The sequence below is a fragment of the Delphinapterus leucas genome, chromosome 18 (assembly GCF_059928025.1).
Source record: "Delphinapterus leucas isolate spDelLeu-1000000601 "Yukka" chromosome 18, BTC_Dleu_Yukka2, whole genome shotgun sequence".
Classification (NCBI taxonomy): domain Eukaryota; kingdom Metazoa; phylum Chordata; class Mammalia; order Artiodactyla; family Monodontidae; genus Delphinapterus; species Delphinapterus leucas.
In genome coordinates, this window is record NC_143146.1 from 77949906 (window position 1) to 77966600 (window position 16695).

Genomic DNA, 16695 nt, shown 5'->3' on the forward strand with positions numbered 1-16695 from the left:
CAGGGGATGTAATATCTGTGAAATGTTTTTGATTCCAGGAACATTTCGAGCAGATTCTTAGGCCATAAATATTTCTCTTTTGTGTCTAGTGAGAAATTATTGGAATTTGCACAACTTTCTTCCCTTCTACTTCAGGATATGAAGAGCCTGTGGCTAGGCTGGACTACTACTCCTTACCCTGTCCCGCACCCCCAGGAGAGCGCTACTGTTGCATAGTAAACCAAGAAATAACAAGAGTCAGGCGTTGGAGGGGAGGTTAAATTAGTGGGTAAATTCTAGAATCTTCCAACAGTGAAATTCTACAACTCTGCCCTAAAATTCATGGCTCCATTATGGGAGATGTAACTTCAAAATGCTAATTTGATAGGAAGCATACTCACCCTCACATTTAATACTTTTCCTTCTTCCTCCTTCTTAAAGAGTGTCTAGATGTAAAGTTCTTATGTAATTGCACAAAACAAATGCTTTGGAACACAGGGCCCAATCTGAAGCATTATAAGCCTCAAACATTTAATGTCACAAAATATTCATTTGTCTACACTTTTGCAGATATATCATGGAAGTGCCGTAATTACTATTTGTAGTGGGTAGAGACATTTTGTAATCTTTTTGTAGGTTGCTTTATAAAGATCTTCCTTGACTTAGGATGGGATTATGTCCCAATAAACCCATCGTAAGTTGAAAACATCCTAAGGTGAAAATGCTTTTAATACATCGAACCTACCAAACATCACAGCTTAGCCTCCCCTGCCTTCAACGTGGTTAGAACACTTAATATTAGCCTACAGTTGGGCAAAATCATCTGACACAGAGCCTGTTTTAGAATAAAGTGTTGACTGTCTCATGTAGTTTGTTGAACACCGTACTGAAAGTAAAAACCAGAATGGTCTTAAGGGTACCAGTGGTTCCCCCTCGTGATTGTGCGGCTGACTGGGCGCTGTGCCCCACGAGGGTATATCGGACAGCGCATCGGGACCGCACATCGCAGCCCCGGAAGAGATCAAAAATCGAAGCACGGCTTCCAATGAATATGTAACGCTTTCACACCATCAAGAAGTCGAAAAATCGTTAAGTCCAGACGTCTGTACTTAGTGAAGTATTTATTGAATACCTACTACATGTTAACCACCTAGTTTCACACAATTCTTAAAGTAAAAAAGGCCATTCACTGCACTCACTTTGCCCTTTTGTAACGAAATAAAAGGTACTTCGTTTCTCAAGCAATAAAAGCCTTGTTAATTCACTTCCTCAACTTCAAGTTGTAGAGATGCCCAATATAAGAAACCCGTTTTTCAATGGAGCTAATAATGCAATTCTGTTGCAGGGACATAAAAAAGGGAAAACCCCAAAGTATGGCTTATTTACCACTGGAAGAAGAGATAAAGGAAGACGTCAACAGAGGAAACAACGAACACTGAAATGAACGTGACTTTCTGTGCAGCCCCAAGAAGCAGGACAGCACCAAGAGCTAGAAACCTATGCGTAAGTAGGTGTCAGCTCAGAACAGAATAAGGTTTCCAGCAGTTGGAGCTGGTGTGAGCGCTGGAACAGTGAGGGGAGGAAGGGTGGGTTCCGAGGTCCCCTAACGGACCTTCCCTCCAGGCTCCACACCGAACATCGCTGCTGCGAGGTCCCCACACGGCACAGCGGGGGCTGCGCGCTCCACCGACTCCGGAAGCTAGGCTGCCCGCCGAGGGGGCTCCGGCCTCGTCCCCGTCCGGTGCCCGCAGCTCGGGGCTGTGTGAGGGGGGGGACGCGAGCGGGGAGGACGCGCGCTCCGCGGGGTCGCAGGCACTTCTAGTCCCGCAGGCCGCCCTGCCCCGGAAGGAACGCGGCCGCAGAGGACACGTTCAGGCCGGAGGCGCCCCCGGGTCGGGCGGCGGGCGGCGGGCAGGCGGGGACCGGCCCAGGGAAGGGGAGCACCCCGCCGCGCGCCCGCAGCCCTAACCCCGCGACCCCGCGTCGACGTCGGCGGCGGCGACGGCTCCGGCGGGAGCGCGCGAGCCCGGGGCGCCGCGCGATTGGCCGGCCGGGCGCCCGCTCCCAGAATGCAGCGCATGGCGCGTCATTGAAGAGAGACCATGATGGCGGCGGCGCTGGGGCCCCCAGAAGTGATCGCTCAGCTGGAGAACGCGGCCAAAGTTCTGATGGTGAGTAGCCGCGTCCCCGCGCCCCGCGTCTGCTGCCTCGGGCGGCCCTGCTGCGCTCGGCCTTGGCGCCCGCAGGGCTGGCGGCCGGCCGCGGCCTCCCGGGAGCCCGGGGCTGGAGGGGGCGGCTGGCGTGGCGCAGGACTCTCCCTCCGGCTGTGCGCCTGCTTCCGTGCCCCTGGACGGACTGTCCCTTCCCTGGGTGTCCGGTGCCCCCGCCGCGCAGCGGAGTGGGGAGCCGAAGGAAAAGGGCTTCTTGCGCCCCAGCCCTCCCGCGCGGGGTCGGGGAGAGGCGGGCGCGAGGTCGGGGGCTTGTGCGCGCCGCTGGGGAGTGGGTGCTGGCCGAGGGCTGGCCCGGCCCGGGTGCTGTTAGCAGCGCTCGTTCCCCTCGTGCCTTCGGGTCCGCGAGTGCTTTCTCCGGCCTGCAGCCACGGCTGGGCAACCGCAGTCGGCCGCACGTGGAAGGACCGGCGGGCGGGAGGGAGGGGAATCTTAGGGACCAAGGTCATTGGGGCAAAACTTTGTCTAGTACTGAGCTCTGTGCGGGTCGCGCGTTGAGAAGAGTTGGGTCTACGGTCCTCGTTGACTTCTTTCTTCCCCTTACAGTACAGTGAACAGAGCAATTTAGTGAGTAGGTTATTTACCTACTCAAGGAGGAGGTGAAGACTTCCACGCAGGGAGTAGAAGTAAGGATAAACCATATTTAGTTACTCAGTAAACTATTTGCTGGCTCAGTTTTGTTTTTTGTAAATCATGACTTCCGTGCTTGTAGATCTCTTTGGAAGCTAGAGGCTTATTTGATTCCTTGAATTGACACAGCCTTTCGAAGAAATGAATGTAGCCAGCTTCGTTACCTTTTTGCACCTTTTTTCCCCTTTTGGTTCGGTGTTTGGGTTATGTGTTCAAGCATCATAGTTTAAAATATTTGAACTAATTCTAGCATAGTTTGTAGTTCCTTTTCTCAAGTTTTGTTTTCACACACAACACCAGGTAGCTCATGAAATTTAGCTCATGAAACTGAGAAGCCTAATTAAAAGCAGGATTTACTTGCTGCATTATGAGCGAAGTTAGGTGAATCGTTTTGGCACAAAAACTGACTTAGAGAACGTTTTCAGACTCTTCCAAGTTAAGTCCAGAAAAAACTAGCTACTATTCCCCCTAAATACAAAGTTCTTAAAATCTCTGACTTACAGCGTTTCCTGAAATATCTGAAAAATTTCTAGGAGCTAGAGGCCCCATTTTCATTAGGCTTTGGAAGGAGTATGTGACCCCCAAAACACTGCTTTAGTTCTAAGGTCGATAAGGTAAAAATGTGCCCTTCATCATTGGCCAGAGTATTTTTTTTTTTTTTTTTTGCGGTACGCGGGCCTCACTGTTGTGGCCTCTCCCGTTGCGGAGCACAGGCTCCGGACGCGCAGGCTCAGCGGCCATGGCTCATGGGCCCAGCCGCTCCGCGGCATGTGGGATCTTCCCGGACCGGGGCACGAACCCGCGTCCCCTGCATCGGCAGGTGGACCCTCAAGCACTGCGCCACCAGGGAAGCCCCCTGGCCTGAGTATTAATTAGCATTTGTGCTTGCTAGGACCTTCTGTCTTCCCTGGCAAAGCTAGTTTTATCACCTATAAGGGAGTAGCTGAGAAGAATCGGAATAAATACTGTTAATTGAGTGCACATTACCTGCCAGATGCTGTGCTTGATGCTTTACATACTTTGTTAATCCTTGCAGCCGCCTTACAAGGTTGAGAGAGAGCTTAAGGTGGCCCAGGTTATGTAATTACTAAGTGGCTGAATTAGGTCTAGAACTCGCATCTGCCTGACTCTAATACTCGCTCTCTTTCTACTCTACCTTACCACCTCTCTTATGTGTTGTATAGGTATCCATTTACATACTTTTAAATCTTTCCAGAAGAGAAGAGTATTGAAAAAAATGTTATTAAAAATAGGAAATTCCTGGGAATTCCCTGGCGGTCCATTGGTTAGGACTCCATGCTTCCATTGCAGGGGGCCTGAGTTCCATCCCTGGTCAGGGAACTAGGATCCCACAAGCCTCGAAGCACGGCTGGAAAAAAAAAAGGAAATTCCTTTTTGGAAGTGTCCACTTACTATTTAAAAATGTGGAAGAGTAGCGCTTACTGCATGATTTCTCAGTATGAAAGCTGCATTCCATTTTATTATAATTAACAATAATAGCTCACATTTTATTGGGTGCTTACCGTGTGTGAGGCACTATGCAAGCACTTTGCATATATTACCGTATTTAATCATCAGTGACTATGGTAGTTATTACTTTCATTTCCATTTTCTGGACTAAGGGACTGAAACGTGTAGATGCTAAGTAATTTACCCAGATTTTCAAGGCAAGTAGCAGAGTGGGGACTCCAGCTCAGCTTTGTCTGTTATCAGCCTGTGGTTCTTGGCCTGTGGGGTAGTGGGACTAGAAAGCAGGTAGATTCATTAATTTGGGGATAGCTAAGATTGTCAAATCTCCTTCAGTTACTTAGCATTAGAAGATTAAAAAAAAGAAAAAGAACAGGTGATCGTAGCATTTATCGGGTCTGTGGGTCGGATGGATATCCATCTGAGGAAATTTTTTTTTTTTTTGGCCACGCCACGCGGCTTGTGAGACCCTAGTTCCCCGGCCAGGGATCAAACCCGTGCCCCCTGCAGTGGAAGCGTGGAATCCTAACCACTGGACCGCCAGGGAAGTCCTTGAGGAAATCTTGTTTGTAGAAAACTGCTGTGTATTTTAGCTGTTAATATGTTTTGGGATTCAAAGTAATTAGTGATGTCTTTCACAATTATTTTTGCTTAATTTTTCCATTTGGTAGTCCATATATTTCTTTCATGAAAATCAGCTTGGAGTTTTAGTGTGTAAAACAATCTCAGGAGATCTTTTCGTGCAGAGGTCTTAGGGAGTTCACGATGGGTATTAGAAGGAAATTGTAAGTAAATTTTTGGGTGCAGACATAACATTTTTGGTAATAGGGTTTATAGCTTTTATCAGCCTCTCTCAGGAAATAGAGACCCTGAAAAAAAAATCTAGTTTAAGTGTTTTGCCTTCCATTCTACGGATGGGGAAACTGAGGTTCAAAGAGGTAGAAGTGACTTGCCAAAGGTAGGTCACAGAACAAATTTGTGATAAGAGTGATCCAGAACCTAGATCACCAGACTCCCATTTCAGAACTCTTTTAAAATTTACTTACTCAACCATGTTACTTCTCAAAGTCAACATATTATAATACTATAAATGTTAAATTTTATTGCTTGATGGGAAATTTCAAAATGTGTTTTTGGTTATTGCAGTTGCTTCACTGTGAACACCTATATTCTTTCCTCTTTAGGTTATTGGATAAGCTGCCAATAAAGTAGTATATTAGACCTTTAGAGTAAAAAAGATGTTTATGGGATTTATAGATGTAGGTCTCAACATAAAGCCTGATTCCCCGCCCCCCACCCCCAAAGTAGTAATAGGGAGTATTTTCTGTACATGTTTGTGAATACTGCTTAGTCTTCTGATTCAAGACAGTGAGGTTACTTGCTGGAAAATAAATTTGAAGGTGAACAAACTAGAATGAGGAAGGGCTTTTGTAAATTAGTAACAGTATGCACGTGACGCCATCTATTCTGAAGACAGTGTGCAAATGGAGCGTTGTTTAAATAGGTCTTGAAATTTTCTGTTCCAAAAAGATTCCAGTTGTTGGCTTCTGCTTAAGATACCTAACCATGCGTTTTTGAGAGGATATTAAATACATACAGAGTTAGTAAAGTGGACCACACTTCTGTGCTGACATTCTCAGCAGTGAGAGTGTGTCTCTGACTGTAAGAACTTAGAGCAGGTTACAGTTACAGACCTGAGAATTTGGAGTTGCTGATACATTTTATGTCATTTACAAATTATGACAGTAATACTGGAACATGTTATTTTAAAGTACATCAACAACGCACAATGTACAGAATAACAAGTGTTCCCTCCTTTCCCCACTCTCAGTCCCCTTTCCTAAGCAATCTGTATTAAGTTTGAATATACTGTGACCTTATTTCCTATGCCTTTACAATATACATTATGTAGTGCTTTTTGTATAAGTGATACACTGTAAATATTATCCTTGATTTAAAAAAATCTTATCAATGCCTTTCTGAATAGTAAGAAATTCAAGCTGTGCAGAAAGGTATATGGGGAAAGTAAAGGCTCCCTAAGCCCCCATCTCCTCTCTTCAGAGGTCACTGTTCCTTGGGTATCCATCTTGAAGATCTCTGAGCATATAAGAGCACACATATGTCCTTTTTTAAAATAATCAATCAATTAATTTATTTATTTTTGGCTGCATTGGGTCCTCATTGCTGTGCGCGGGCTTTTCTCTAGTTGGGGCGAGCAGGGGCTACTCTTCCTTGTGGTGTGCGAGCTTCTCATTGCGGCGGCTTCTCTTGTTGTGGAGCATGGGCTTTAGGCGCGCGGGCTTCAGTAGTTGTGGTACACGGGCTCAATAGTTGTGGCTTGCGGGCTCTAGAGCGCAGGCTCAGTAGTTGTGGTGCACGGGCTTAGTTGCTCTGTGGCATGTGGGATCTTCCCAGACCAGGGCTCGAACAGGTGTCCCCTGCAGTGGCAGGCGGATTCTTAACCACTGCACCACCAGGGAAGTCCCTAATGTATTTTTTTACATAAATGAGATGGTGTGATCCATATCTTCCTGCACTTTTCTTTGTTGACTTCATTGTGGATGAATTTTAAAGAAGTTTATTTCCATTTTCTCCTTTATGTGAATAGATATAAAATAAAGGACGTGTTAGGATTTTACAGACACCATGATGGAGAAACCTAGTATTCTTTTGTTATTAATATTGCATTTGTTTGAACCATAAATCCAAAGAGTGATTTATTTATTGTCTTAAATTTCCTTGGTTTTGCTCCCCTGGCTCCCTTGGATAAAGGGTTGTCCATAACAAGTGTGTGCAGTGACAATATAAAATAATGCAGAGCACATATGTTAATTGATACTTTATAGGAAAGTAATTTCATATGTATGTTAATTGATACTTTATAGGAAAGTAATTTCATATATTTGTTTTAAAGCTGGAATGGATTTTAATAAATCTAAATGCAACTTTAATGAGAGAGATTCATGATTGGTTTTCATGGCTTTTATTTTGGAATTTGGTTAACATTTTAAAAGCATCTGCAAAAATGTAGTGCTGTAGAAAAATTCTTACCATCTTGTTTGATTTACTTATTCTGCAGCATTTCTTCAGTACACGTGTGCTGGGCACGATGCTATGTATGCTGAGGAGACAGGAGAAACAGGCCTTGTTTTCAAGGAGAACAAAAGTCTAATGGGGAAGAAAGGCAAAACTATTAGCGAGTATTAGGTGATGTTATAATAGGAGCATATGCTGCTGCTCTGTGAGAGTACAGAGGAGGGACGTCTATCTGAGGCTGAGATGGGACCTAGAGAGGGCTTCTCAAAACCTAGGTGATCCTTAAGCGGAGACATGAAGGACAAATTGGAGTTCTCCAGTTGGATAGGGGTGTCCCAGGTAGAGGGATATATTTGTGTGAAGGCCTGAGAGAACCAAGTGCAGTGTGTTTGGGGAATAGTTGAGCATTTATTTAGTGTTTCCTGAGCCCCTTCTATGTATAAGGTATAATGCTTTTTGTGTGTGTGTGTGCGTGCGATCAATAGTGCACATCATAAAATTAATAATTTTGCTTATAGCATTTACTTTTCGTATTGAAAAGATTCATTGTATCGTGTAAGCATTTTTATTTATTTCAACCTTGTCTTTTCATCTCTGCTGTGGCGCTAGATATTAGACTGGCACTAACAGTTCTTTTTCTCAAAAAACTAGGTAACAGGAAATTTTTATTTAAAATTCAGTTTAATTAAATTTGTATTTTGCAGTTGGATTTGTGTCAAACTCAGCTAACTGGAACATAACCAGTGATCCAAAGAAGAAATGTGAAAGACGTTTGAAATCATCCATAGATAACCTAAAAGGCAGTTGATAAAATTTAACAGCATTTTATGATTAAAAATTCAGTAAATTAGGAAATGATAAATATATGATAAAAATAATTATTTGAAACCACCAGTAAATGGAGATAGTCTTAAGAGTAAAATAGGGAGTTCTAATAAAACTATTATTCAACACTTTCTGAAGGGGAGGGCCTAGCTGATACAGTAAGATAAGAAAAAGAAATAAGGGACTTCCCTGGTGGTCCAGTGGCTAAGACTCCGTGCTCCCAATGCAGGGGCCCAGGGTTCGTTCCCTCTTCAGGGAACTAGATCCCACATGTTGCAACTAAGAGTTCATACGCCGTAACTAAAGATCCTGCATGCTGCAACTACAAAAAAGAAAAAAAAAGATTCCGCCTACCGCAACTAAAGATCTGCATGCTGCAACGAAGACCCAGTGCAGCCAAATAAGTAAATATTGGAAAGAAAAGTAAAAAGATCATAATTTGCAGGTGATATTCAGAAAGAAGAAATCCAAGGAAATTAACTAAAAAAATTTACTAGAACCAATAGTTGTTTGGTAAGGTGGCCAGATATAAGGCAAATAAACCAATTGTAAGATTTCCTTTATACCAACAATGGTCAGCCTAAAAATGGAAAAAAACTCATTCTGTTAAGAATAAAAACTGGAGGAATAAACTGTAGGACACTATTTAATAAGAAATATACAACATTTTTGTGACAAAAACTAGGCAGCTTATTTGAAGAATGTAAAAGAAAATCTGAAGGTTGAAGTTCCTCAATCCAAAGAGCTAATCTGGTTAAGGTGGCAGTCCCTTCCGCATTAGTCTATATACTGAATGTAATATCAGTAAAAATCCCTCTTCCCTCCTCACCCTTTTTTGAGGTGGGAGAAAATCTTGACTGATTAATTAGAAAATATATATTATCTGGAAGAATATTGCATGACAGTAACAAAAAACGTTAAGAAAAAGAAGAAAGGAGGGTTTGGGGGAGTTTGTACCAGTTATTGAAATGTATTCAGAAGCTACAGTAATTGCAGGGTTGTGGTGCTGGCGTGGAAGAAGAATGGGAAGTTGGAATAGAATAGTGCAGAAACAGACCTGTGATTGAGACGATATTTCAGGCTGTGGATATATGGAGATGGACAGCGTGTGTGGACGCATAGCAGGCTGCAAGTTTGGGAGATGGTCTGGAGGTGTGTTACAGGAGCCTTGAAAGTCTGCATGCCCTCTGACCCAGCTGTTCCACTTCTGCCCCTTCATTCAGCCTCCCAAAATACTTGCACATATGGGAAAAGCACTTACTGTAGTGTTTATATACCTTGCTGTAGCAAAGAACTGAAACAGTGTGAATGTCTACTTGGAAGAAATTGTGGTAAATAAACTGTGGTACTCTGTATAGTGGAATATTATGGAACTTTCAAGAAATGTGGGTCTAATATGTGATAGTTTTTTTTGTTTGTTTTTTAATTTTTTGGCTGTGCCGCATGGCATGCGGGGTCTTAGTTCCCTGACCAGGGATCAGACCCGTGCCCCCTGCAGTGGAAGTGTGGAATCTTAACCACTGGACCTCAAGGGAAGTCCCAAATTTAAGTTTTGCTTTTTGGAACTTTCTGGAATTTTTTCCCCAAATATTTTCCATCTGTAGTTGGTTTAATCCTCAGATGTGGAACCTGTGGGTTCAGAGGGAAGATGATAATTATTTACAAGTGTAAATTGTAGTACATTTACAGCTCATGATTCTTGCAGAACATTTTTTCTAAAAAGATTGAACTCTTCACATAAATCAGTTTCATGTGAGTTTGAATTTAATTTTAGGTGTAAATTTATGAATATTTTAATGTTCCTGTGACAGTTATTGTTACTTGCAGAGGTTATACAAGAAACCACAAGTAGCTTAATGATTTGTATGTAATTTAAAACGCCCATTTATGTATCCTGTGGTTGTATCTTCAATTGTAGGAAAAAAGTAAAATTGTCTTCCTCATTAATAAATGGTTCATACAGAGCTTTATGTTAAAATAGCATTCTTCTCCATTGAATGTGACAATCTCTGAATTTAATTTCTATTTCTAAACCTGTAGATGTTTGCTTTGCTGTAGCAGTTTGAAAATCAGAGATTCTTTTTAAAAAATATTTGTTTATTATTTGGTTGCACTGGGTCTTAGTTGCGGCAGGTGGGCTCCTTAGTTGCATCTTGCCAGCTCCTTAGTTGCGGCATGTGGGATCTAGTTCCCTGACTAGGGGTTGAACCCGGGCCCCCTGCATTGGGAGCACAGAGTCTTAACCACTGCGCCACTAGGGAAGTCTCCATAGAGAAGAATCAAACTTTTTGAAAAATTCTGATAACTCCCTGAAATGCTTTATTGTGGTGTCTGTGTGTACATTTTTGTTTTGTAGTTTACTGAGAAAGTTTACTGACTTCCTGTCACAGTGCTCAGGCTGGAGAGTTAATGTCTGTGCAGGTGCCTCAGGGACGGGCTTTGGGGATGGAGAGCCAAGCTGGCCTCGCCATGGGTCCGGGTGCTGCTGCCTGCTTGGGCCCAGCTCCCACCCTAGCCACCTTGACCCGGTGCCCCAGGCTGCCTCGAGACATGTGCACGTGTGCCTGGCCACCATCCTGTCCTCACTACTCCCATGCACGCTCCATTGTCCCATTGGGCTTCGCTTACAAAACACAGGTTCAGAGATAAAATGATTAAGGATTTCAGGATGGCGAGCGCAGAGTATTGCATTAAGCATGGGGCCCTGTGGAGAGTTGGGCCCCATGCTACTGCCCCGGTCACACATTGAGGAAGCTGGCCTTGGGCTGCGCAGACTGGGCATCAGTCCACACGTTGGACCTGCTCTCTCCTTCCTGAACCTTACACGCATGGATTCCCTCGGCTTAGAACACCCTTCTCCCTCTTTTGCCTAGTTGACATTTAATTTTTCAGATCTCAGTGTAGGTGTTTACTTTGACAGAAAAGTCTGACCACTCTGAACTAGGTTAAATTCTCTTCCCATGGCACCATTTGCTTTAGTAACATTGATGGCATCCACAGTTTTATGCTGCTTATTTGATTATATGATTGACTTCTCTGCTGGATTGTAAGCTCCTTGGGAACATGGATTCTGTTTGTTTTTGTTTATCAATGACTCACTGTTGTGTCTGAAGCATCTAGCACATTGCCTGGCACATAGTGGACATTTGATCGTAATTTGTGGATGGAAATATGCTGTAAGGGAAGGGTTCCAGAGACAGATTGCCCAGGTTTGAACTGAAGTTTTATTACTGCTTTCCCTTTGTGAGGCTTTGGATAAGTTTTTATCTTTCCAGCTTCTTCCTTTTTTTTTTTTAAAATTTATTTTATTTATTTATTTTTGGCTGTGTTGGGTCTTTGCTGCTGTGCGCGGGTTTTCTCCAGTTGCGGCGAGCGGGGGCTACTCTTCGTTGCAGCGCGCGGGCTTCTCATTGCGGTGGCTTCTCTTGTTGCGGGGCACGGGCTCTAGGAGTGCGGGCTCAGTAGTTGTGGCTTGAGGGCTCTAGAGCGCAGGCTCAGTAGTTGTGGCACACGGGCTTAGTTGCTCCGCGGCATGTGGGATCTTCCCGGAGCAGGGATGGAACCTGTGACCGCTGCATTGGCAGGTGGATTCTCAACCACTGCGCCACCAGGGAAGCCCATATTTCCAGCTTCTGAGGACCCTTCTCTCATCTTTTTTTCTGCATCAGCCACACTAGTTCTTTCTCCATCCTTCCCTCTCCTGTCCTTGGTCCTGTCACAGAACCTTTCATACACTGTTCCCTCTGCCTAAAACGCTCTTCCTCTCTCTCACCTGATCCTTCAGGTCTCCCCATAGTCGCTTTCTCAGGAAAGCCTGCCTTAGCTTCTCAGAAAGGTGAGACTCACCTGTCCTATACTTAGATAACACCTGCCCCATCTGGAATTTTACATTTATTTGTGTGGTTAATTAATGAATGTTGGTCTCCCTAGCTAGATGCTAATATGTGTTAGTTTAGGGACCTTGTTTGCACATAATAGTTGCTTGGTAATATTTGTTGAATGAAAGAAATGAATAAAGGGGGAAGGGAGATGAGCCTAGAGAAATAGGCAGGGGCTGGGCTATCTAAGGTCTTATTTGCACAATAGTTAGCTTGGACTCACCCTGTAGTGTGACATGTCAGCTCTGTGGTTTCACTCTGACAGCAGTGTGAAAATCTCATCTGAGGGAAGCAATTTGTGAGGTGGAAGACCAGTTAGGAGGCTGTTAAGTTGTTCTGCAAAGAGATGATGAGACTTTGAACAAAACCAGGGTGGAAGGGAATATATTAATATTCTTAAAATTTGTTTTACTGCTAAGGTGACTCTTATGGTAAAAAGAGAGTGAATATATATTTGGCGGGAGCTAGGGAGTACACCAAAACAGCTTGTATAAGCTAAAATTTCTCAATTTTTATCTTAAAAAGTTAATAGAGGGACTTCCCTGGTGGTCCAGTGGTTAAGACACCACGCTCCCAATGCAGGGGGCCCGGGTTCGATCCATAGTCAGGGAACTAGATCCCACGTGCTGCAACTATGCAACTAAGACCTGGCACAGCCAAATAAATAAAATATTTCAGAAAAGGTTAATAGAAATTTTATTCTAGTCCATAATATATCCATGTTTTAATATAAAATTATTTGACCCCAGTCTTGCTGGTCTATCTATATTTTGTGGATTTGTGGCAGGAATTAGAGAGCTAATTAGAAAACAACAGTAGTATGATAGTGACCTAATCAGATAAGATGTTAGAAAAATCACCCTATTGCTAGACTAGGCAGCACACATGGAGCAGTGTTGACATTTAGGAATTGAGCAGCAGTAGAGCATAGAGAGTCTGGAGCCAGACTGTTTGCATTCCTCTTGACTCCACCCCGTGACTAGCTGTGTGACATTTGGCAAGTCACTTAACCTCTATGCGTCTGTTTCTTCTTCTCTAAACTAGGAAAATAATTATTTCCAGGGAGTTAATGTGTAGATTAAATGATTTCGTTTACATTAAAAGGAAAGTGTTTAGAATAGTGCCTCATACATAATAAGTGCTCTGTAAGTGATAGCAGTTATTTTGTACATTAATCTATCACATAACATCACATCAAATCATATGAATCTAGGTAACCTTATAGTAAGCACTCTGTAAATATTTGTTGAATTAATTAAATTTCTTCAAGAGTAGCGTCTTCTATATCTGCACTCTCCAGTGTGGTGGCCAGTAGCCACATGTGGGTGTTGAGCTCTTGAAACGTGCCTTGTGCAGAGGAGGAACTGAATTTTTTACTTTAATTAATTTACATAGTCATTGGGGGTAGGGACTGCCATATTTGGCTGCACGAGTCTGGAGTGTGACTGTGTCTCTTTGCATTCATCTTCTGCTCTGTAAATACTGAGTCCAGGTTTCAAGTACTCCTCATGGGTCTTGTCTCTACTCCTGGTTGTTACATTCTCACCCTCAAAATGTAGTACTGATTCTAGACATCAGATGAATCTTTAATACATTTTCGCTTATTATTCTGATTCTTTTTCCTGCTTTAGAATCATCAAAACAATACTTCTGAAAACATTGATGGCATTTAATATTTTATTTATTTATGTATGTATGTACGTATGTATGTCTGTGTTGGGTCTTCGTTGCTGCGCGCGGACTTTCTCTAGTTGCAGCAAGTGGGGGCTACTCTTTGTTGCGGTGCGCGGGCTTCTCATTGCAGTGCCTTCTCTTGTTGGGGAGCATGGGCTCTAGGCGCGCGGGCTCAGTAGTTGTGGCACGTGGACTCTAGTTGTGGCTCGCGGGCTCTAGAGCGTAGGCTGAGTAGTTGTGGTGCACGGGCTCAGTTGCTCCGTGGCATGTGGGATCTTCCCGGACCAGGGCTCGAACCCATGTCCCCTGCATTGGTAGGCTGATTCTTAACAAGTGCGCCACCAGGGAGGTCCCAATGGCATATAATATTGATGAGCAGAAGATGACCATATTTTTTGCTTCCTAATTGTGAGTCATTTTTATTTTTAGATTTATAGACACCAGTTAGAATGAGCAAGACAATTACTTTTTTTATTATCTTTGTATACACACCTGCCTTTATAGCATTTATCCTTTAATGAACTGTATCACGCAAACTTTTTACACAGATATCGTAAGAGAGTAAAAAATACTGTCATATCCTTTTAGCAAAACAAGTTGGTTCCAGTTATTGTCACGGAATATTGGGTAATAAAGTAATTCTAGCGTAATGACTGACTGGATGAGAATACCATGTTTCCTTTTTGTCCTTGGAAGTATATTGTTCATTCACTGATTCTTGAGTTTGAGAAAATTCACTTAGGGCAGGGTTTCTCAACTTTGTCACTGTTGGTGTTTTGGGCTGGGTTGTGCATTGTAGGATGTTTAGCAGCATCCCTGCCCTTTATACACTAGTTGTCAATAGCACTCCCCAGTGTGGCAACCAAAAATGTCTCCAGACATTGCTAGATGTCCCTTGTGGGACAAAGTTGCCTCAGTTGAGAACCACTGATCTAGAATATCAATATCTCAAGACTCAAGTTCTGAGGTTACACTTATATGATTAGTTTTATCATCGTTAATGGAGTTTGTCTGTTAAAACTTTCTGCAGTGATACGAATGTTCTGAATCTGTGTTGTCCAGTGTGGTAGCCACCAGACATGAGTGCTATTAAGCACTTGAAATGTGGCCAGTGTAGCCAAGGAACTGAATTTTTTTTTGTTTAATTTAATTTTAACAAATGTGGCTGGTGGCTGCTGTTTCGGACAGTGCAGGTTTAGTGTGCTGCTGTATGTCTTTTTGCATTCAGCTTCTGACTTATCTCTTAATTGTGAAATGCCTTTCCTTATCAGTTTTTTTCTCTTTGTCATTATGGGTAGAAAATTCTCAATTCCCAACACTCTTCAATGAAACCTTAAAAAAAAAAAAAGACTACAAAGATGGTGTTCCCAGATTTCATTTATACCTTGCTGAAAGATCATGTTATACTCTGAGCAACGTAGTAAAAAAGTTGAGGATAATGTAATAGTGCTGATTTATTTTTATTTTGTTATTGTATTACTTTTCTAGGTGATTTTATCATTTCTTATTTATCTTTTTAATAAATTATTTATTTTATTTAATTTTGGCTGCATTGGGTCTTCGTTGCTGCTCGCGGGCTTTCTCTAGTTGCGGCGAGCGGGGGCTACTCTTTGTTGTAGTGCGCGGGCTTCTCATTGCGGTGGCTTCTCTTGTTGCAGAACACGGGCTCTAGGCGCGCAGGCTTCAGTAGTTGTGACACATGGGCTTAGTTGCTCCGCGGCATGTGGGATCTTTCCGGACCAGGGATCAAACCCATGTCCCCTGCATTGGCAGGTGGATTCTTAACCACTGCACCAGCAGGGAAGCCCCCATACTCAGTATTTTTGTAGATTATATTCCATTATAGGTTATTACAAGATAATGGCCGTAATTCCCTGTGCTGTACAGTGTATCCTTGTTACCTATTTAACGTAGTTCTTTAATGGAAATATTTTCATTTTTATCTAGAGAGCTGTAGAGGGTGCTATATCATTAGGAATAGTAGTCTGAACTGGCTTTAGCTAATTATAAGAATTCCTTTAGGCAAGAGAATCAAAGTTAATTTTTCTTGGATTTACTTCTTTTTTTTCTATTTTAACTGAAAGTAGAGTAACTAGTGTTGCATAATTGATATAGTTTGTAATGAATATTAATCTAATATACCTGGTTATGTTTTTCATCTCCCAGAGTCTTTGAATACAGTTGAAATGATGATTTCCCCACTTTATATTGGTTACAATAACAAAGGTTTATTTTCCTGCCAACTCCCCTCACCCTCCCCTCCCCTCCCAAATTGAGAAATCTGATATTTTGATCTGTATGCTGTATAAGCAATCTCTTCTTCTCTTCAGATGGGTCTCAGTAAGGTCAAAGATAACCTTTGAATGTATATTTTAGGAATGTATGTTTTAGGTAGCGCTGGTTCAGAAGAGTATTATCTTTGGAGGAAAGACTGTTAGAACAAAATGGAATTTAAAAACCTGAGCAGACTTTTAGGAGCTGTTTTTGTTGAGAGAGAAGGCTGGCTTTTCTGGCTGATTAATTTATTATTCAGAAAGGAGTTTGGTAAACTCCAAACTTCGCTGTTCCTAATTTTTCTGGTTTAATAGTGATTTTAGAAAACTTGAGGTAGAATTATCTGATAATATTTCTATCTTAAAGGATTGTTTTTAGAAGTTCAATTTTTAGTAACTTTGGATTCAGTTTCACCAGGGCTGAAGAATAGAAATTATTTGAACTTGGTCAGTTTAGATGGAGTGGTATATTTCGGAATAAAAGGCAATGAGTAGGCTATGTTTTTTTTTAAAAATTACAAAAAGATGTTAAATAAATATATCTTTCTTAAAAGTAGGCAACTTGAAAGGATTCTGATCCAAACCTTGTCAGGAATTTGTTTCTTTTCCCTGAAACTGTATTTTAAATATTTATCATGAAGTTTAATACTATAGTTACTTAAGAAAAATTAAGCAAGAATTTGTACTCCCGTAGTCCCCTGAAAG

The 16695-nt window shown here is 42.4% G+C and overlaps 1 protein-coding gene across 5 annotated transcripts in view; it reads left to right on the forward strand.

The window, feature by feature from the left end:
• The first annotated feature begins 1995 nt into the window (after window positions 1-1995).
• Window positions 1996-16695, forward strand: part of XPO4 (exportin 4) — a 113548-nt gene continuing 98848 nt past the window's right edge. For 2 of the 5 annotated variants that reach the window (XM_089899758.1, XM_089899755.1), the window contains exon 1: window positions 2000-2150. In XM_089899758.1, coding sequence (XP_089755884.1) covers window positions 2082-2150 — 69 coding nt within the window. In that variant the 5' untranslated portion in view covers window positions 2000-2081. Of the gene's footprint in view, window positions 2151-16695 lie in introns of all 5 variants that reach the window. The other 3 variants (XM_089899756.1, XM_089899754.1, XM_022574471.3) reach the window with 3 other exon arrangements.